The sequence below is a fragment of the Heptranchias perlo genome, chromosome 5 (assembly GCF_035084215.1).
Source record: "Heptranchias perlo isolate sHepPer1 chromosome 5, sHepPer1.hap1, whole genome shotgun sequence".
NCBI classification, from domain to species: Eukaryota; Metazoa; Chordata; class Chondrichthyes; order Hexanchiformes; family Hexanchidae; genus Heptranchias; species Heptranchias perlo.
The window spans coordinates 127,611,420-127,634,212 of NC_090329.1; the positions used below are offsets into that span (position 1 = coordinate 127,611,420).

At 48.4% G+C, this 22,793-nt stretch overlaps 1 protein-coding gene across 3 annotated transcripts in view; it reads right to left on the reverse strand.

Annotated features, from left to right (window-relative positions):
- Positions 1-5,144: 5,144 nt before the first annotated feature.
- The window catches only part of sde2 (SDE2 telomere maintenance homolog (S. pombe)), a 56,845-nt gene continuing 39,196 nt past the window's right edge, over positions 5,145-22,793 (reverse strand). For 2 of the 3 annotated variants that reach the window (XM_067985183.1, XM_067985184.1), the window contains one exon: positions 5,145-7,158. In XM_067985183.1, the coding sequence (XP_067841284.1) occupies positions 6,943-7,158 (216 nt within the window). In that variant the 3' untranslated portion in view covers positions 5,145-6,942. The remainder of the gene's footprint in view (positions 7,159-22,793) is intronic. The other variant, XR_010962959.1, reaches the window with a different exon arrangement.

Genomic DNA, 22,793 nt, shown 5'->3' on the forward strand with positions numbered 1-22,793 from the left:
GGAACACCCCATTGATAGAAAAGACATCGAGCTAGGGGAATGGTTCAACGTAGATTCCCTAGGATAATATCGCGGGTGGCGGGGGGGGGAAGAGGATACAGTAATGCAGTGTGCACTGGAGCAGAGAAACTCAATGGGGCTCTGAAAACAAAGTGTTCAAAATTCTGAAAGGGTTTGAGAGTAAACAGTGAAAGATTATTTCCACTGGTCAATGAATCGGTAAGGGGGGTAAACATTTAGGATTAGTACCAGAAGAACTGGCATATATATAACATCTTTCATGACCTCAGGACGTCCCAAAGCGCTTCACACCCAATTGAAGTACTTCTAAAGTGAGGTCATTGTTGTAATGTAGGAAACGTGGCAGCCAATTTGCGCACAGCAAGCTCCCACAGCAATGAGGTAAATGACCAGATTATTGTTTTAGTGATGTTGATTGAGCAATAAATGTTTACCAGGACACTGGGAAGAACTCCCCTGCTGTTCTTTCAATAGTGCCACACGATCTATTACTTTCACCTGAGGGAGCCGATGGGGCGGGCCTCGGTTTAACATCTCATCCGAAAGACGGCACCTTCGACAGTGCAGCACTCCCTCAGTACTGCACCCAAGTGTTAGCCTAGCATATGTACTCAAGTCTTGAACCCATGACTTTCAGACTCAGAGGCGAAAGCGCGGTCACTGAACCCAGGTCGACACTCGACAAGGTAGAAAGGTTAGGAGGGGAGCTGAGGAAATTTTTTTTCACCCAGAGGGTGGTGGGGATCTGGAACTCACTGCCTGAAAGGGTGGTAGAGGCAGAAACCCTCAACTCATTTAAAAAGTACCTGGATGTGCACCTGAAGTGCCGCGACCTACAAGGCTACGGATCAAGTGCTGGAAAGTAGGATTAGGCTGAATGGCTCATTTTCGGCCGGCACGGACACGATGGGCCGAATGGCCTCCTTCTGTGCCTTAAATTTTCTATGATTCTATTGACACCTAGAAGCATAAAGTAGCATGTTAAAAAGAAATGTATTTACATAAATGGTTATTAGAATACAGAATGGATTACTGCAAGGGGCTGTTGAAGGCAAGTGACTCTATTGTCGTAGCAGTTTAATCTTCCATTCAGCAGAATACATATCAAAGGGGACAGGGAAATAGGATGACTAGATAGCTCCAGTGTGGAGCTGACTCTGGGGTTGGAGTAGATAGCTCCAGTGTGGAGCTGATTCTGGGATTGGAGTAGATAGCTCCAGTGTGGAGCTGACTCTGGGGTTGGAGTAGATAGCTCCAGTGTGGAGCTGACTCTGGGGTTGGAGTAGATAGCTCCAGTGTGGAGCTGATTCTGGGATTGGAGTAGATAGCTCCAGTGAGGAGCTGACTCTGGGATTGGAGTAGATAGCTCCAGTGTGGAGCTGATTCTGGGATTGGAGTAGATAGCTCCAGTGTGGAGCTGACTCTGGGATTGAAGTAGACAGCTCCAGTGTGGAGCTCGCTCTGGGTTAAGAGTAAATAGCTCCAGTGTGGAGCTGGGTCTGGGATTAGAGTAGAAAGCTCCGGAGTTTTTTGTTATTCGTTCATGGGATGTGGGCGTCGCTGGTGAGGCCGGCATTTATTGCCCATCCCTAATTGCCCTTGAGAAGGAAGTGGTGAGCCACCTTCTTGAACCGCTACAGTCCGTGTGGTGAAGATTCTCCCACAGTGCTGTTAGGGAGTTCCAGGATTTTGACCCAGCGACGATGAAGGAACGACGATATATTTCCAAGTCGGGATGGTGTGTGACTTGGAGGGGAACGTGCAGGTGATGTTGTTCACATGTGCCTGCTGCTCTTGTCCTTCGAGGTGGTAGAGGTCGCGGGTTTGGGAGGTGCTGTCAAAGAAGCCTTGGTGAGTTGCTGCAGTGCATCCTGTGGATAGTACACACTGCAGCCAGTGCGCTGGTAGTGGAGGGAGTGAATGTTTAGGGTGGTGGATGGGGTGCCAATCAAGTGGGCTGCTTTGTCCTCGATGGCGTCGAGCTTCTGGAGTGTTGTTGGAGCTGCACTCATCCAGGCAAGTGGAGAGTATTCCATCACACTCCTGGCTTGTGCCTTGTAGATGGTGGAAAGGCTTTGGGGAGTCAGGAGGTGAGTCACTCGTCGCAGAATACCCAGCTTCTGACCTGCTCTTGTAGCCACAGTATTGATGTGGCTGGTCCAGTTAAGTTTCTGGTCAATGGTGACCCCTAAGATGTTGGTGGTGGGGGATTCAGCAATGGTAATGCCATTGAATATCAAGGGGAGGTGGTTAGACTCTTGTTGGAGATGGTCATTGCCTGGCACGAATGTTACTTGCCACTTATCAGCCCAAGCCTGAATGTTGTCCAGGTCTTGCTGCATGCGGGCTCAGACTGCTTCATTATCTGAGGGGTTGCGAATGGAACCGAACACTGTGCAATCATCAGCGAGCATCCCCATTTCTGACCTTATGTTGGAGGGAAGGTCATTGATGAAGCAGCTGAAGATGGTTGGGCCTAGGATACTGCCCTGAGGAACTCCTGCAGCAATGTCCTGGGGCTGAGATGATTGGCCTCCAACAACCACTACCATCTTCCTTTGTGCTTGGTTTGACTCCAGCCACTGGAGAGTTTTCCCCCTGATTCCCATTGACTTCAATTTTACTAGGGCTCCTTGGTGCCACACTCGGTCAAATGCTGCCTTGATGTCAAGGGCAGTTACTCTCACCCCACCTCTGGAATTCAGCTCGTTTATCCATGTTTGGACCAAGGCTCTAATGAGGTCTGGAGCCGAGTGGTCCTGGCGGAGCCCAAACTGAGCATCGGTGAGCAGGTTATTGGTGAGTAAGTGCCGCTTGATAGCACTTCCATCACTTTGCTGATGATTGAGAGTAGACTGATGGGGTGGTAATTGGCCGGATTGGATTTGTCCTGCTTTTTGTGGACAGGACATACCTGGGCAGTTTTCCACATTATTGGGTAGATGCCAGTGTTATAGCTGTACTGGAACAGTTTGGCTAGAGGCGCAGCTAGTTCTGGAGCACAAGTTTTCAGCACTCCAGACAGGATGTTGTTGGGGCCCATAGCCTTTGCTGTATCCAGTGCACTCAGCCGTTTCTTGATATCACGTGGAGTGAATCGAATTGGCTGAAGACTGGCTTCTGTGATGGTGGGGATATCGGGAGGAGGCCGAGATGGATCATCCACTCGGCACTTCTGGCTGAAGATGGTTGCAAACGCTTCAGCCTTGTCTTTTTCACTCACGTGCTAGACTCCACCATCATTGAGGATGGGGATGTTCACAGAGCCTCCTCCTCCCGTTAGTTGTTTAATTGTCCACCACCATTCACGACTGGATGTGGCAGGACTGCAGAGCTTTGATCTGATCCATTGGTTGTGGAGCTGGGACTGGGATTAGAGTAGATAGCTCCAGTGTGGAGCTGGGTCTGGGATTAGAGTAGATAGCTCCGGTGTGGAGCTGGGTCTGGGATTAGAGTAGATAGCTCCAGTGTGGAGCTGGGTCTGGGATTAGAGTAGATAGCTCCGGTGTGGAGCTGGGTCTGGGATTAGAGTAGATAGCTCCAGTGTGGAGCTGGGTCTGGGATTAGAGTAGATAGCTCCGGTGTGGAGCTGGGTCTGGGATTAGAGTAGATAGCTCCGGTGTGGAGCTGGGTCCGGGATTAGAGAGGGATAAAGCTTTAAAAAAATCTGAACCGGGTACTGGATTATCAGGGCTGTTGTATGTATTAAATGGGTGTGTGGATCCTGAAACTTTCCTTCACACTACTGAATTAGTGGCACGTGTTAGTTTCTAGTACAAACTAGCATTTATCTAGCTCATTTCAGATCCTCAGGCTGTCTCGAAGCGAATCACATTCAACGACGCGTACTCACTGCTGAAACGTGGGGAAATGCAGCAGCCAATTTGCGGACAGCGAAGTCCGACAAACAGCAAACGAGGTAAGGTAACGAGCATTACATACAACAGACAGCAGAAGTGCTCCGTATTAATGACCCCGCTCCGTAAAAAGAACTTGCATTTCTGCAGCGCCTTTCACTACCTCAGGACGTCTCAAAGCGCTTTATAACCAACGAAGTACTTTTGATGTGTAGTCACTGTTGTAATGTGGGAAACACGGCAGCCAATTTGCACACAGCAAGGTCCCACAAACTGCAGTGTGATAATGTCCATAAAATCTCTTTTAGCGATGTTAGTTGAGGGATAAATATTGGCTGGGACACTGGGGCAAACTCCCCTGTTCTTCAAAATAGTACCGGGGATCTTTTACATCCACCTGAGGGGGCAGATAGGGCCACCATTTAACATCTCATCCAAAAGACAGCACCTCCAACAGTGCGGCACTCCCTCAGTACTACACTGGGAATGTCAGCCTAGATTTTGTGCTCAAGTTTCTGGGGTGGGACTTGAACCCACAACCTTCTGATTCATGACCCCGTTGCGTGTAAACGACCCCGCTCACTCTATAGTGAACTGGCAGCCTCCGAGACACAGGCGGCTCAAGTGTGCAAGTTAAGTGAGGCTTGAGTATTGGGTGTTATTTGAATTTTTATTTCCAGGAGTTTAGTGCCGGTGAGCTAGCTCTCGTCACTCATTGGCTATCAATCCAGCTCCCTTACCCCAGCGGCAGACTGCCACACAGTTTTTTGTGGTAAGGACTCCTGATAAAAGCTGCTTCGGCGATGTCTGTGCTGTTAACTTTGGGGTTACCTTGTCTCAGAAACTGGTCGCACGAGCACCTCCTGTGAAACCAGTAGAAAACCCACTTTCATACCTTAAACACCGGGGAAGCACTCCCTCCGTCTCCTGGAACCCCAATGGATACAGCAGCGTAAAAGTGCCTCAGTTGGTGTGGTAAACACATGACAGATTGCTGAGGCACTGCCCGTGAATACCTGTAGCGAGACATGACTCTGAAGCATCGATAGCTTTATGATCAAAGTGCTTCCTAAGGAGGTGAGAAGTGCCAATCAACACTATCCTTAATCACATTTGAGCCTCTCTGTAACACAGTCCCCCAAACATCCCTCAATCTCTCCCTTCCCTGTTTCTAATATGATCTCCCTGCAGTAGTTTAAGTGCAGAGAATTACCCAACTTTGTAATTCTATGATTCATTTAGCACAATTATCACACTGTAATGAGGTTAACTTTCCAAAGGGTACCTTTATTTTAGACCCCTCCCCTCTGCTGTAAAGGTTCATATTCTACCTCATTTAATGTACATAAGGAGACATGACATACTTCCCCGTGTTACATGAGCATTTACATCCATTATTCTTTAGTGGGAGGGGGGGGGAACAGGAGGTACAGCCAGTTTGTCTGGTCCATCACCTCACTCAGGTCTTTAAACCAAACTAGTGAGAGATTCACACAAGTGGACACACTCTTCCCACAGAGACACTCCCCACCTAGATAAACTCAAGAGATTGAAACAGGGTGGTCTAGGTTCAGGCATTCCCCTCACCCACCACCCAGAACCCACCTATCACCAATGGAGTTTAGGACACAAGGAAGCGTCTCACTGATGGGCCAGCTAGGACCATCCGGCCAGTTAGCAGGGCTACCTGGAGCCAGGCCAGCTAGGACCATCCGGCCAGTTAGCAGGGCTACCTGGAGCCAGGCCAGCTAGGACCAACCTACCAGTTAGCAGGGCTACCTGGAGCCAGGCCAGCTAGGACCAACCTACCAGTTAGCAGGGCTACCTGGGGCCGAATGGGATGAATCCCACCCTCCAGGTACAAAACTTTTTGCCTATGGGGACCCACCAATGAACCAGTCCTGGAGTACAGAGCACCCGGCTGGTCATGTTTTGGGGGGAGGGGGGGCGGGGGAAGAGGGTGGAAAACGGCAGGGGAAGTAAGGTGCACTGAAGAGTCACTGGGTCCCGTGGGACCATACATCACCGGGTGCCGTGGGACCATACATCACCGGGTCCCGTGGGACCATACATCACCGGGTGCCGTGGGACCATACGTCACCATGGAGATAATGAAGTGACCCCAACAAGGGCACAGGTTGGACCATACCCCATCATGGAATCAATGGTGGCTGGCACCCATGGGCCCGTACCCCATCACAGAATCAATGGTGGCTGGCACCCATGGGCCCGTACCCCATCATGGAATCAATGGTGGCTGGCACCCATGGGCCCATACCTCATCACAGAATCAATGGTGGCTGGCACCCATGGGCCCATACCTCATCACAGAATCAATGGTGGCTGGCACCCATGGGCCCATACCTCATCACAGAATCAATGGTGGCTGGCACCCATGGGCCCGTACCCCATCACAGAATCAATGGTGGCTGGCACCCATGGGCCCATACCCCATCACAGAATCAATGGTGGCTGGCACCCATGGGCCCATACCTCATCACAGAATCAACAGAACAGCTGTCGTCCATGGGACCCTATCCCCGTCAAGGAACCAATGGAGCACCTGAGATGTGGAGGGAAAAAAATTATGAAAAATAAACTTTAGTTGCTTCTACTTTTCCAGTATTTATAAAACAAATTAAAAGACGAGCCACACAGTCTTCGTCCACGGCATTCGCCTGACTCCAGCTCAAAACAGTGCTCACAGTCAACAGGCTGCCAATGTCAAGATACAGGATTCAGAGAGATTAACAATTTGTGTGGATCTACTCGAAGGCATGGGCGTTGCTTTGAAGAGGAGTTTGAACAACCACCTGTTGACTGCCCAACACACTGAGCTGGTGAAACGGAGTTATCAACAAGGTAATCCATGAAATCCCAGTTCTCACCATTGACAGTAGTTAAGAAGTCCAGTAGATTCTGAATGCCTGGACATCTACTTATCTAAAGGGATTTTGGTGTGAAAATAAATCTGATTCTTCTTCCTTTAATTGTCATTTATTCATGGCACCTCAACACGAAGATTAGAAAATCTTTAAAAATCGATTTGTCTCGTTGCTCTCTCTCATTTCTTCTTCCCTTTGGCTGGTTTGGCAAAGAACGCCGGGTCAATTTGTTCCTTGGACAGTCCCTTCACGGAGAAAAGCCTCGCTGCGCGCTCCTGTAAGGTGCCCCCACATTTTAAGCCCAACGCCATCAGTTCACTTTTGAGTCTGTCCAGTCCTAAACTTTCAAGCTCCTCCACCGAGTTAAACGCCGTCCAGTTCTTCAGTGCAGGCTCCTGGAGGTGGAAAAAATTAAAGCACAATTCAGTCAGTCACTAAAACCTACAGGTCGAGAGAAGAGAGAAGATAAAATCACTTGTGATGCCTGAAAGAACTCCATATATTAACTGAGCCTATATTATCAGGAGTGGAAAGAACAGGCTGCACTCCGTATTTTGTACTGGCGGTATTATAAAGAAAGACTTGCATTTATATAACACTTTTCACGACCTCAGGATGTCTCAAAGTGCTTCACAGCCAGTTAAAATACTTTTGAAGTGTAGTCATGGTTGCAATGTAGGGAAATGAGGCAGCCAATTTGTGCACAGCAAGATCCCACAAACAGCAAGATAGTGACCAGATAATCTGTTTTAGTGACGTTGGTTGAGGGATAAATATTGGGAGAATTCTCCTGCTCTTCTTCGAAATAGCGCCATGGGATCTTTTACGTGCACCTGAGAGGGCAGACGGTGCCTCGGTTTAACGTCTCATCCAAAAGACGGCACCTGTAACAGTGCAGCATTCCCTCAGTACAGCACTGGAGTGTCAGCCTGGATTTTGTGCTCAAGTCTCTGGAGTGGGACTTGAACCCACAACTTTCTGACTCAGGGGCGAGAGCGCTACCCACTGGGCCATGGCCGACAGTAGCTGCAGTGAGTACCATCCACAGGATGCACTGCAGCAACTCGCCAAGGCTTCTTCGACAGCACCTCCCAAACCCGCGACCTCTACCACCTAGAAGGACAAGAGCAGCAGGCACATGGGAACAACACCACCTGCACGTTCCCCTCCCAGTCTCACACCATCCCAACTTGGAAATATATCGCCGTTCCTTCATCGTCGCTGGGTCAAAATCCTGGAACTCCCTTCTCAAGGGCAATTAATGATGGGCAATAAATGCCGGCCTCGCCAGCGATGCCCACATCCCATGAACGAATAAAAAAAAATGTGAAAAGAGCAGTAACTCATCTGCACTGAATATCAGAATACCAGACAGCAGCTCCCCTGATGGTTCAGTGAATTTATTTAGGGAATAGGTGAGCCAGGTGGCCAGGAAGATCCCAGGTGCAATTCAGCTTGTGTGCTGAGTTAGCCCTCCTCAGCCAGGGTAGTGTTAAGGTGGGGGGGGGGGGGTTCAAGAACTAGAATTTGCCCCAGGGTTCAGAGAGGGGAAAATCGGCCGGGGATACAGCTCCCGATCATTATCTCGTGGTCCTTGCAGTTATTGTGAAGGTTCACACACGTCAGTAGTTGCTACTCGAGTGGGGCCACCTCAGGCTCTTGGAGCCATTTACCAGAAAGGAGTCAACAGAAGAGGACGCAAAGGGGAGAAATTGGGCAAAAAAAAAAGTATGACCGTAAGCTCCCGAATGGCAAGACTCCACGACAGGGGCAAATTTTTGTTCCAGCTACTCTTTGGAGCACCGTTTCTGTGGGCTTCTAAACTTTACTGCTGAATTCGATCGCACGCCAGAAACCAGGCGGGAGCTTTCACTAACCTGGGAGCGAGGAGCTCCATCTAGTGGATAATCCAAGAATAAACTCTCCAAGCACCACCGCCTGCCCATATCCCACCAACAATTCAACAACTTGCATTCATACACCTTTAACGTAGGAAAATACGTCCCAAGGTACGTCGCAGAGGCGTAATCAGATAAATGGACGTCCAGCCAACAAATGAGATATTAGGAGGGGTGATCAAAAGTCTGGTCGAAGAGGTGGGTTTTATGGAGGGTATTACGGCGGAGTGGGAGGTGGAGATGTTTAGGAAGGGAACTCCAGAGTGGAGGGGCTTTGGTGGCTGAAGGTCAGGCCATCAAGGGTGGGAAAGGGCGGGAGGTGGGGTGGGGGGGAAGCGATATGATGCACACGAGGCCAGAGTCAGTGGAACGGGGAGTTTGGGGTGGGGGTGGTCGGGCTAGAGGAGGTTACAGCGATAAAGGAGAGAGGCCATGAAGGGATTTAAATACGAGGATAAGAATTTTAAATTTGAGCCAGTGGGGAACCGACGTAGGTCAGTGGTGACAGGGGTGATGGGCAAGCGGGACCTGATGCGGGGTAGGACACAGGTTGCAGAATTTTGACTGAGTTGAAGTTTACGGAGGGTGGAAGATGGGAGGCCGGCTAGGAAAGCATTGGAATAGTCAAGTCTGGGGGTGACAAAGGCATGGATGAGGGTTTCAGCAGCACACCAGCTGAGGTAGGGGCAGAGGTGGGCGGTGTTATGGAGGTGGATATAGGTGGTCTCTGTGATGGAGGGGATGTGTGGTCAAATAGGATGCCAGGTAGCGGACAGTCTGGTTTAGCCTGAGACCATGGCCGGGGAGGAGGATGGAATCGGTGGCGAGGGAACAGAGTTTGTAGTGGGGGCTGCAGATAGTTCTTTTGGTTCTTCCCAGTGTTTAGCAGGACGAAAGTGTGGTTTATCCAAGCTTGGATGCTGGACATTCAGTCCGAGAGCAAAGGGGCAGTGGAGGGGTTGAGGGAGGTGGCGGAGAGGTAGAGTTGGGTGTCATCAGCGTACACGTGGAAGCTGAGCCCATGTCTGCCGATGATGTCAAGAGGCAGCACGCACCTTCATATACATAGAGTCTGTAACACAGAAACAGCCCATCGGGCCCAGCTCGGCTACACCGGTGTTATTATATTCCACACAAACCTCCTCTCCCACTCTAACTACCTCTTCCTACCACGCACCCATATCCCTTTATTCCTTTCTCCCTCATGTAAGCATCAAGCCTCTCCTTAAATGCATCAATGTTATCTGCTTCAACCACTCCATGCGAGTTCCACATTCTCACCACTCTCTGTGCAAAGAAATTCTTTACTTGATCTGTTAATGACTACCTGATAATTAAGTCCCCTTGTTCTGGACTCACCCACAAGGGGAAACGGTTTCTCCACATCCACCATATCGAACCCCTTCATTAAAGACCTCCTTTTAACCTTTTCTTTTCTACAGAAAAGCGCCCCAGCCTACTCAATCTTCCCGGAAAGTTTTCTGAGGAATAGGCGAGGATAAATCTTTGGAGGCAAACGTGCAGGGGCAGGAAGAGAAGCCATTTCTGGAGATGCTGTGGCTACAATCGGATAAATAAGAGTGGAACCAAGTGAGGACAGTCCCATATGAGCTGGACACTGGTGGAGAGGCATTGGAGAAGGATGGTGTGGTCGACTGTCTCAAAGCTGCAGAGAGATTGAGGAGGCTTTGGTTAGGGTCATTTTGGTGCTGTGGGAGGAGAGCAGTCCCGATTTGAGAGGTTCAAATGGAGCTGCAGGAGAGATGGGCACAGATTTGGGAGGTGACAACTTGTTCAAAGACTTTGGAGAGCAAAGGGAGATTGTAGATGGGACGACGGTTTGCAAGGACGGAGCAAGGAAGTTGATGATGGCAGCTTTTAAAGAGAGGGTGACAGTACCCGAGGAGAGGGAACAGTTTACAATTTTGCTGTACAAATTCTCAGCCTTGCTTTCAAATCTCTCCCTGGCCTCACTCCATGTTAATTTAGTGACATCCCCATCACACCCTTCACTTCTGAGGATGTGAGTACAGGAACAGGGATGTCATACTGCAGTCGTACAGAGCCTTGGTGAGACCACATCTGGAGTATTGGTGCAGTTTTGGTCTCCTTATCTGAGGAAGGATGTCCTTGCCGTGGAGGGAATGCAACAAAGGTTTACCAGACTGATTCCTGGGATGGCAGAACTGACGTATGAGGAGAGATTGGGTCGACTAGGCCTATATTCACTCGAGTTTAGAAGAATGAGAGGTGATCTCATCGAAACATAAAATTCTAACAGGACGAGACAGACTGGATGCAGGAAGGATGTTCCCAATGGATGGGGAATCCATAACCAGGGGTCACAGTCTCAGGATACGGGGTATGCCATTTAGAACCAAGATGAGGAGAAATTTCTTCACTCGGAGGGTGGTGAACCTGTGGAATTCTCTACCACAGAAGGCAGTGGAGGCCAAGTCATTAGATGTATTCAAGAAGGAGATAGATATATTTCTTAATGCTAAAGGGATCAAGGGATATGAGGAAAAAGCAGGAACAGGGTACTGAGTTAGACGATCAGCCATGATCTGTGGCTGGAGTCATACCTAGCACAAAGGAAGATGGTAGTGGTTGTTGGAGGCCAATCATCTCAGCCCCAGGACATTGCTGCAGGAGTTCCTCAGGGCAGTGTCCTAGGCCCAACCATCTTCAGCTGCTTCATCAATGACCTTCCCTCCATCATAAGGTCAGAAAAGGGGATGTTCGCTGATGATTGCACAGTGTTCAGTTCCATTCGCAACCCCTCAAATAATGAAGCAGTCTGAGCCCGCATGCAGCACGACCTGGACAACATCCAGGATTGGGCTGATAAGTGGCAAGTAACATTCGCGCCAGATAAGTGCCAGGCAATGACCATCTCCAACAAGAGATGGTCTAACCACCTCCCCCTGACATTCAACGGCATTACCATCGCCGAATCCCCCACCATCAACATCCTGGGGGTCACCATTGACCAGAAACTTAACTGGACCAGCCATATAAATACTGTGGCTACGAGAGCAGGTCAGAGGCTGGGTATTCTGCGGCGAGTGACTCACCTCCTGACTCCCCAAAGCCTTTCCACCATCTACAAGGCACAAGCCAGGAGTGTGATGGAATACTCTCCACTTGCCTGGATGAGTGCAGCTCCAACAACACTCAAGAAGCGCGACACCATCCAAGATAAAGCAGCCTGCTTGATTGGCACCCCATCCACCACCCTAAACATTCACTCCCTTCACCACCGGCGCACTGTGGCTGCAGTGTGTACCATCCACAGGATGCACTGCAGCAACTCGCCAAGGCTTCTTCGACAGCACCTCCCAAACCCGCGACCTCTACCACCTAGAAGGACAAGAGCAGCAGGCACATGGGAACAACACCACCTGCACGTTCCCCTCCAAGTCACACACCATCCCGACTTGGAAATATATCGCCGTTCCTTCATTGTCGCTGGGTCAAAATCCTGGAACTCCCTTCCTAACAGCACTGTGGGAGAACCGTCATCACACGGACTGCAGCAGTTCAAGAAGGCGGCTCACCACCACCTTCTCGAGGGCAATTAGGGATGGGCAATAAATTCTGGCCTCGCCAGCGACGCCCACATCCCGCGAACGAATAAAAAAAAATGATCATTTTGAATGGCGGAGCAGGCCCAAAGGGCCGAATGGCCTACTCTTACTCCTATTTTCTATGTTTCTATGTATGTTTCTTCCCCTTTGGTCCCCCCACCAATCTCCCCACTCTTTCTTGTCCTGCCAACTGTGAAAGGCCCCAAGATGTTGTAACTTCTATGATTCTATGATTCTATGCCTCCCAGCACGTCTGCAGTGCTTATATTGTTGCTGTTATATTCCAACCCAAGGCATAGGACTCTGACCGCTTGTTTATATTGCTAGATGAAGACCAGTTCAAAACAAAAACTGCACTGTACGACCATCCTGCTTATGCCTGACAATAGCTGGAATCACCAGAGGCTGCCTGATTTATATTGCAACGCTGCTTTGTGGAGCGGTAGACAAGATCCTGTGATGCCCTCTACAGCTGAATAATCTGCCAACACTCACTGTCTAGATTTACATATAAAGAAGGATCACTCAAGCGAGGTACAGGAGGGATGTGGCCCAGGAAGAGATAACATCTTCAGAAAAGGAAATGAATCACAAAAACACACACATGTAACCTAATCACAGTCCTCTGCCATTCTGCAGTCTCAGAAAGTGCTTCAGTCATCTCACATGCTCTCTCCCTGTAGAGAGGAAGCCTAGTTCTGGCTACAAACTCCAACACAACCCCGTGCACTCCCACTCGATAGCACAGGACCATATGGAGTTGTGTCGCTACATTTCTTTCCTCTTTCTTCGCCCAGGGAGGGGCTGAAGCACAGTGGATAGTTTGGCGGACCTCAATCATGCTGTCTCATAGAGTGAGCACGTGGGAACATTAAGGCAACTTCCTGAACCCAACCAGGTGCTCGTGGGGAGAAACTAGACAGAAACCAATGACCTCATCCCAGGGAGGGGATAAAGAGAGAGCCACCCCAGGACACTGTCACCCACCTCCCTCAGTCCCGACTGAATGGTACTGGTGGAGGGTTATACCGTGTATATCAATGATTTGGATATTGACCTGGAGGAGAGTGGTGCTAAAATTTGCAGATGATATCAAAATATGAAGTATAGTCAGGGGAGGGCTGGCCATCCCAAGTACCCCAGTGAATGGTTCCGTAGCGCGGTATTATCGGCAAACCCCTCTTTTTCCGAAGAATCCCACAACCTTTCAGGGAAGTCAGTCTGCCGACTGATGCACATTAAAAAAATAACAGCAGTGATTATACTCTGAATGGAAGCAGGCTCAGTTCTGCGGAAAAGCAGAGGGATTTGGGAGCACAGTTTCACAGGATATTACAGGCAACATGATATGGTCATTAAAAAGCTAATGACTGAGGCTGGGGGTCAATTGAAAATTTCAATACTGAGATTGGTGGATTTTTTGTTAGGCAAGGGTATTAAAGGTTACGGAACCAAGGTGGGTAGGTGGAGTTAAGATACAGATCAGCCATGATCTATTTGAATGGCGGAACATGCTCGAGGGGCTGAATGGCCGACTCCCGTCCCTATGTTCCTACTGGAGTTCTAGGTTTTATCACACGAATATAAAAGAAGTAATGATGAGCCTACTTAAAGCCTTAATGAGACTTCAGTTAGACTTCTGTGTGCAATATTGGACTCCAAACTATAAGGAAGGCTTTGGAGAGGATATAACGTAGATTCACGAGAATGCTGCCCTGGTATGAGGAAATACAGATATGAAGAAAGGCTTGAAAAATTGGGCCTTCTTTTCCCACCAGAGCAACGCAGATTACTGGGTGATATGATAGAAGTGTTTAAAATTGCGAAACAACGGGACAGGATAGATAGGAACAGTTGACACTTTCCCTTGCTAATGCAGGAACACAATCACTACACCGAAGACCACCTGACTCATTACCGACCAGAGAGTCTGTTTGCCTCAGCGTCACAACTGACCCATCAAGGGAGCCTGTTCGATGGCTCGTGCAACTAAACCTACCGAAGGGAATTGCAGAGTCTGCCACTCATCCTATGTCAGCACCAGCGAGGTGATGGGTGGGTAGAGGAGGGGGGGGGGGTTCTTTGCCACTTTAGGATATTAAAAATAAATTTAAAAAAAAAAATCTTCCACCCCACCCCACAAAACACAAAGAGAAACCGTTTCCAGACATCTGACTGGAGAATACACTAATCAGTGCAGTATACATCTCGCACTGTTTCCACCTTTGAGGCACAGGCTATTAAGACACAATCTGCGGCTATGGCCTTAGACTGCGAGGGTGGGTCCTTAATGAGGTTTAATGAGCCAGCAGACAAGACAGAAAAGGTTCAGCGGGTATATGAAATCAGTGGTCAATACACAGAAACTTCAAGAGAAAACACAACTGCTAAAAAGGAATATAAACAAGGGACTATAAAGCGTAACACCTCGCTGAACAACGCAACAGTGGAAAGATAACCAGTGAATGGGTATCACAAACTGCTCCAAGATGGAACATCTAACGAGACTGGTTATCAGCAGCTTCCTTTCATATTAACCTCATGTCTCGGTGCATTTCCTACAAGTATCACTGACCCCAAACAAATGCAAATGCCAACATGACTGCAGTATTGTCATATATTGTAGTGTTAAGTTCATCGGTCACACTGGAGCGTTTTGCTGAAAGCAGCTCTGACCCACACAGGCACCGTTACAGTGCAGATCCTAGAAGCACTGCCACAATGCCTAAATGTGGAGATGCCGGTGATGGACTGGGGTTGACAATTGTAAACAATTTTACAACACCAAGTTATAGTCCAGCAATTTTATTTTAAATTCACAAGCTTTAAATTCGAAAGCTTGTGAATTTAAAATAAAATTGCTGGACTATAACTTGGTGTTGTAAAATTGTTTACAACAATGCCTAAAGGCTGCTCTTATTCTCAATTCACCCCGTCTTTCTTTTAATTGCGGGGTTAACTTAGAGCATCAGCAAATGTACAGATGTACTGCTGTAACACCTTGCACTGCGGACCCCCCCAAACCTGGTCTGTGTTGAATCAGCTGAGGTAATAGTAAAGATGCTACATTATGTCTCATTGTTACCTGGGTTAGGGAAGTGGGGGGGGGGGGGGGGTGGGGGGTGGAAATCAGCCAGGCTTTCCATTCCTGAGCCCCTATAATTGTGTGCATTGACTCTGGGCAATGACAGGGTTAGACTCAGCTGTAATGGCCCCTATGGTTGAATAGCCTGCCAATATGCTCGCAGAACCATATCCCATAAAGGAGAAAACATCTCGGATAAGGAGGAAAATAAAATACCAACAAACCAGAGCGCTTTGCTGGTCTGAAAGGCTTGGGCTCAGCCTCTTCCCTCTGCCTCCTGATGTCCCGTGGAAGCTTGTCTCATCAAGTGGGTCACGGAGCCTCTGGGTTCACTAGGACCTCCTCCCTTTCACATCCCTCCTGGCTGCTTACTCGGGTTGAACCAGATGGCATAGAGCCTCAGGGTCGTGTTCTAAGCTTTAAACCCCATATCCTCCATCACCAAGGCTGCGTACCTCCACAACCTTGCCCTCCTCAGCTCCTCACTCACTCCCACTGCTGTTGAAACCTTTACCCATACTTTTGTTACCTGAAATTTCCACTGAATGAATGCCCTCCCTGCTGGCCTCCCAAGCTCCTCCCTACACAAACTCCAACTTATCCAAAACCATTTGGTCCACATCCTGCCCCACAATAAATCCAGCTCTTCTATCACCCCCATATCCTCTCTGACCTCCATTGGTTCCTCGTCTCCAAAAACGCACCAAATTCAAAATCCTTGCCCTTATCTACAAATCCCGCCACAGCCTCTTCCCATCCTACGTCTACAGTCTCCTCCAGTCCTGCGGACTCTGGCCTACTGTGCATCCCACCTGCCCATGTCCCGCACTTGGAGGCAGAGCCTTCAGATATCTCGGTTGTACACTTTAGAATTCCCTCACTGAACCTCTTCACCGTGCCACGTTCCTCCCCATCTTTAAAACCCCCTCACAACCCATTTTTTCCAAGTCACCTTTGTTAAATCTATTATCACTTGGCCTGTCCTCTCATAAATGAAGCATCTTGGGACGTATCCTAAATTGCGCCAAGTCCCGTTCACCCATCCCCCCCGTGCTCGCTGAGTTACACTGACTCCCGGGCCGGCAATGCCTCGGTTTTAAAATTCTCACCCTTGTGTTCAAATCCCTCCATGGCCTCGCCCCTCCCTATCTCCGTAACCTCCTCCAGCCCGACAACCCTTCGAGATCTCTGCACTCCTCCAATTCTGGTCTCTTACACATCCCCGATTTTAATCACTCCACCATTGGCGGCCGTGCCTTTAGCTGCCTAGGCCCTAAACTCTGGAATTCCCTCCTTAAACCCCTCCACCTCTCCCTCCTCCTTTAAAGGTGCTCCTTAAAACATACCTCTTTGACCAAGGTTTTAGTCACCTGTCCTAACATCGCACATGGTTCGGTGTCAAATTTTGTTTGATAACTCTTCTGTGAAGTGCCTTGGGACGTTTCACTATGTTAAAGGCGCTATATAAATGCAAGTAGTTGTTGTTGTTTCATGACATTATAAAAGCACTACATAAGATGTAAGTCGTTTATACTACAGTTCCTTCTGTTGAGAGAGCCCTGTATTACAAGAGGGAAAGTTACGCACCAAACACTCAAGCACACCTTCTACTGGTTGGCTAGTTTCCCAGCTGCACTCTCTGTCTTCCAACCCCCAACTACTGTTTGTTCCCTATTCCTTTCACTCCCTCACAGGCCAACCTGCATCCTGCCCAGTGGAATTCTCTCCCCAAACTGCTTCAGTAAACACGTAAGACATACGAGCAGCCCTTTATAAATGCGAGTGGTTGTGGTTGAAGCTCATCCTATCAGCGTTGTGCGATTTCAAGAGAGAGAAAAAAAAATTCTCCCTCACCTCCAAAAAAGCAGGAGTGGATACCTGTCAGACCCATCTCTCCCAATGACTGAGGAATACACTAGTCAGCACACTTTACACCTTGTGCTGTTTGCACCTTTGAGGGACAGGTTATTTGGACATAGTCTGAGGCAGTGGTTCATGGTAGCGTGGGTCATTAATATATTAAATGAGACTGCACAAAGATACATGCACATTGGACCAACAGCAAATAAATTAAAACAAGGATGAAGCTTGCTACCCTAAATTTTGTGTCTTGTGGAAAAGTAACTAGAGCACAGGATTTCGAACTTCAGGGTCAGTAAGATCATCAGATTTCTGTGTTTACTACGGTATTTACATTTGCTTTCTGCAATGATGCCAGTTTTTTTTCTTTAGGTTCACTGAAACGGTCTTTTGGAAGTTGGGACAGGGGGGTTCTGGGAGCAATGCCAACTGAGCACTAGGGCTGGTTTTCAGCCCCTCAATGTGCTATTCTCATCACTACTCCATATAATAACGGGCCAAGAGCTTAGCCAGCCTGCAGTCAGAACAAGATGGAACACACAGCATCCAGCAGCTGCTAACGCTGGAGGAGGTGCGTTGTTATGCCACCGCTGAGGCTGGCACTGCCTTGTGAGGCTGGCACTGGCCCAGCAATGGGGAAAGATCCACATGCCGCCACAACCTCCACCACCTAGAAGGGGATGGGCAGCAGGCACGTGGGAGCCCCATCACCTCCAAGTACCCCACCAAGTCACACATCATCCTGACTTGGACGTACATCGCCATTCCTTCATCATCGCTGGGTCAACATCCTGGACCTCCCTACCTAACAGCACTGTTGGAGAACCTTCACCACACGGACTGCAGCGGTTCAAGAATGCAGCTCATCACCACCTTCTCAAGGGCAAGTAGGGATGAACAATAAATGCCGGCCTTGCCAGCAACACCCACATCCCGAGAATGAATTTTATAAAAGTAGATTCGGGCAGGGTTAAAGACCTGATTGTAACTTTTCGATCTGCAAGGTGCCTCAAGGTATCGTAAACAGGGTAGAACGGAGCACCAGCTGACTCGGGATACTGCGAACCCCAATATTCTGCTTCAGTAAAGTGCGATTCTCTTAAAGCTGTCCTGACATAGGATCGGGAGTAGGCTATTCAGCCCCTTGAGCCTGTTCCGGCATTCTATTACATCATGGCTGATCTGTACCTCAACTCCATTTTCCCACTTTCGTTCAATACCGCTTGATACCCTTACCAAACAAAAAATCTATTAATCTCAGCTTTGAAATTTTCAATTGACCCCCAATGGGAGAGATTTCCAATACCCTTTATGTGAGGAAGTGCTTCCTGACATCACCCCTGAACGGCCTAGCTCTAATTTTATTATGTCCCCTTGTTGTGGACTCCCCAACCAGAGGAAATAATTTCTCTCTATCTACCCTACCCCTTCTCGTTTGTTGGAAGGAGTTTCTGTAGAAAACTGACAGAGGATGCAAGTGCTTCTTTTGTCACAAGGCTTGTTTGCACGCAATGTTGGTTTTCACTCTGCATCCCAAAGTCAAGTCGGAGCAGTTAGCGGCGAAATGTCAGACTGGGTGTGCTGCTGTCTCACAGCCTCTCATCAAACACAAGTGCACCTTGGAGATGTGTATTCCGGGAGCTCCGGACTTAGACGGGGATAATTCCCAGCAGCAGGAATGTGGATTGCAGGCTTTCACAGGCTAGTGATTATCCGTTTTGATTGCCGGATTTGTGAGTAGCCCTTTGTAATGCAAACAGCAGAGTCAAGAATTTATAATCGTGCGCGTGTGTGTGTGTGTATACACATGTACAGCCATGTAATGCTGCTAGTATTCTGTCTCCATTTGTCAGACAGATTAGAAAACCATTTGGTTTTTGGGAAAGGTTTGTGTGTTCAGACTTTATATAGTCTGTAATCCCAGGCAAGATCAGGCATGGGGCTTCCATCTTCTCCTCCCAGTCAAAAGCCTTACAGGGACAGGCCAGTGGGTGAGGTTATGACTTGAGTTAATATTTTCTATGCTACTGTGAAGATTAATTACAAATTTTAATTATGCAAAGTGGGGGAAAAAATTTATCTTTTGCTCCCTGGACAAGTCAGCCAGTTGCTGAGCCACACAGACCAGGGAGGTCCCAGGTTCGATTCCCTGTCAGCACCGAGTTAGTTGGTGATCGGGTACAGGTGCTACAACACGTCTCAGTGGCAGGGTTTGGGGAAAGGGCAACAAGGAGAATTCAGCCAGGATTCCTTCTTGTGATAATCCTGCGTGCCTTGCTGGGAGTATACATAGGTGAGTTGGGCGGGGAGGAGAACTAGATTGGGCTCACCTCACACAGCATGCCCACATTCACTGCCTGGGCTCACTGGCAGTGACTGCTGCTTGGGTGAGGTGTCAAAGTTCACCCAGCACCCATGCCCAGGTCAGGAGTCAATGCTGCTTGGGTGAGGTGTCTAAGGTCACCCAGCATCTTATATAATCATATCCAGGTCAGGAGTCAATGCTGCTGGAGTTAAGGTGTCAAAAGGCACCCAGCACTCAATAAAATCATACGTGGGTAAGGAGCCAATGCCTGCTGGAGGAACTGGTGAGAAAATTTGTGATTAAGAAGTCTTTTAGTATCTGGTGTGTATTTTAGAAACCCATCACTCACAATCTAGGCTGTCTGGTCTAAATGCAGAAAGGAGATTTCCCTAATCGAACAACAGTCAACCTCCGTCAGTAGAGGCAAGAAATGCGGTGCCCCAGATCACACCTAGCCGCAGAAGACAAGAATTTTCTCCAACGTAACACGGGCAAGATTAAAACCCTTATAAATCTAGCCCGGTTTCAACCTCCCTCCCTGCTGAGGGTGAACTCAATCCTGAACTAATCTTCAAATCCCCACATATGTGGCATCACTTATTTCGACCTGGCCTGCCTCCACCCTCATCTCACTCCAACTGCCACCGAAACCCTTATCCGCACCACTGTTACCTCCACGCCAGACTTCTCCACTGTCCTCCTCACCAGCATACCCAGCTTCAAATTCCAACTGGTTCAAAACTTGTATACCTTCCCAAACCAACTCCTGCGCCCTGATCACCCAGTCCTCATCAACCTCCGATGGTCTGCTGTGCCCCAGCGCGTTGAAATCAAAATCCTTGTCCTCTGTTACAAATCCCTCCATGGCCTCACTGCCATCGTACCTCACCATCCTCTCCCAGCCTGACCGGGCAACCATGTTTGGAGAAGCTGGGGTTGTTCTTCTTAGAACAGAGAAGGAGAAGGGGAGATTTAATAGAGGGGTTCAAAATCATGAACGGTTTTGACAGAGTAAATAAGTAGAATCTGTTTCCACTGGCAGAAGGTTCGGTAACCGGAGGACACGGATTTAAGGTGATTGACAAAAGAATCAGAGGCGACATGAGGTGAAATTTTTTTTTACACAGCGAGTTGTTTTGATCTGGAATGCACGGCCTGAAAGGGTGGGGGAAGCAGATTCAATAGTAAATTTCAAAAGGGAATTGGATAAATACTTGAAGGGGAAAAATTTGCAGAGCTATGGGGAAAGAGGGGAGTGGGACTAATTGGATAGCTCTTTCAAAGAGCCAGCACAGGCTCCAATGGCTGCCTCCTGTGCTGTATGATTCTACGACTTCCCATTCTTCTAACTCTGGCCTCCTTCCCTCCGCTCCATCATCCTTAGTAGAGCAGTCAGCCATCTTGGCTCTACATTTGAGCTCTCCCCTCGAAACCCCACCAGCCCCACAACCATGATACCTCTTTCCCCTCCTTCAAAAGCCTTCTCAAAACCTCGACAATGCCTCAAGCGCCTCTGCTAAAGCTTCCCTCCATATTGGTCAGTCCTGTTTTTGCCAAGATGAAGCCTTGGGAAGCGTCAGTATGTTAAAGATACTATGTAAGTGCAAGCTGTTCTCATCTCCATTTTACCCCTCTCCTCTCCCTCTCTGCAGGTTGGGTAAATGCCAAATAAATGCCAAGTAAAATGTTGCAGGCATTTTTATTTTAAAAAAGGGGTTTCAGGTTACTTTTTTTTATTTCCTCCTCTTTTTATTCCCGCAAATTTTGTCCGTGCGCCCCTCTCTTAATTTTATCGACTCCTGGCTGGAATATAATTCCACAGGGACCTGGTGGCCTAAGGTACCTCACCAAATCACTGCTGCAACAACAACTTGCATTTATATAGTGCCTTTAACATAGTAAAATGTCTCAAGGTGCGTCACAGGAGCGATTATCCAACAAAATCTGACACCGAGCCACAAAAGGACAGGTGACCAAAAGCTTGGTCAAAGAGATAGGTTTTAAGGCGGGACTTAAAGGAGGAGAGAGAGGTAGCGAGACGGAAAGATTTAGGAAGGGAATTCCAGAGCTTAGGGTCTAGACAGCTGAAGGCACGGCCGCCTATGGTAGAGCGATGAAAATCGGGGATGCACCAGAGGCCACAATTGGAGGAGCGCAGAGATCTTGGAGGGTTGTAGGAGGCTACAGAGATAGGGAGGGACAAGGCCATGGAGGGATTTGAAAACAAGGACGAGAATTTTAAAATTGAGGCGTGGCTGGACTAGCAGCCGATGTAGGTCAGCGAGCACAGGGTACGTCACCAGGTGTGCAGCATATCTGAGCCTGATTCTTTTCTCACCCAACTTCCACATATCTGCACTTCTAGCGAGGTGTGGGGGGGGGGGGGGGGGGGAGGGGGGAGGGTTGTCACTGGACAGGCTGATTTATTTCTCTCCCCCTCTGCCTAGCCTAGTGTAGTACTCCAAATGCTGCCCCAGCTGACATCAGTTAATTCATTACAAACTAATTTGCGGGACCACATTTAGGAGCTTCCTGGCCTGTACAGTTCAGCCACTCTTTGGATGAACTCAGTGAGCCATTGGTGAAGTGTTAAAGGTATCTTTATTACCCTTTCATTAATAGCACTGTTGATCACTTGTGTCTTGACTGACAAAAGAAGACGTTCCCTTTATGACATACAGTGTATATTTGAACAGTTGGTAGCCAGTTTAAAGCAGTAATTGTAGTACACTGATTTGCTACTTCCTAACTCATTGCCAGCCATCTATTACCCTATATTTAATTATTTTAATGAAGAATTGAGAGTCTGACAACATTAACACCACATTCAGCTGAGAAATGGGCTGAATATGTGACTGTATATTCCACTCTTTTCCTGGGTCAGGCACATGATGGACTCTGCAGTTGGTTTTCCCACAGTTGAACTCGCTACTACCACAAGTAGTTGAGGCGGAATAGCATAGATATATTTAACAGAAAGCTAGATAAGCACATGAGGGAGAATGCAATAGATGGATATGCCGATAGGGTTAGATGAAGAGGGGAGGGAGGAGGCTTGTGTAGAGCACTAACGCTGGCATAGACCAGTAGGACCGAATGGCCTGTTTCTGTGCTGTAGACTATATGTAATTTAATGTAATTCCCACCCACCTCTGGCCAGACAGCACAAGAAATGAATTTTCACCATTATTGATTGCAAGGATATTCACATCATCGGAGCAGTGATGAGACTACTGAGCTGCTCTTATAGTTCACCACCTTCCCCTGTCCCTCAGATCATAGATACTTGGGC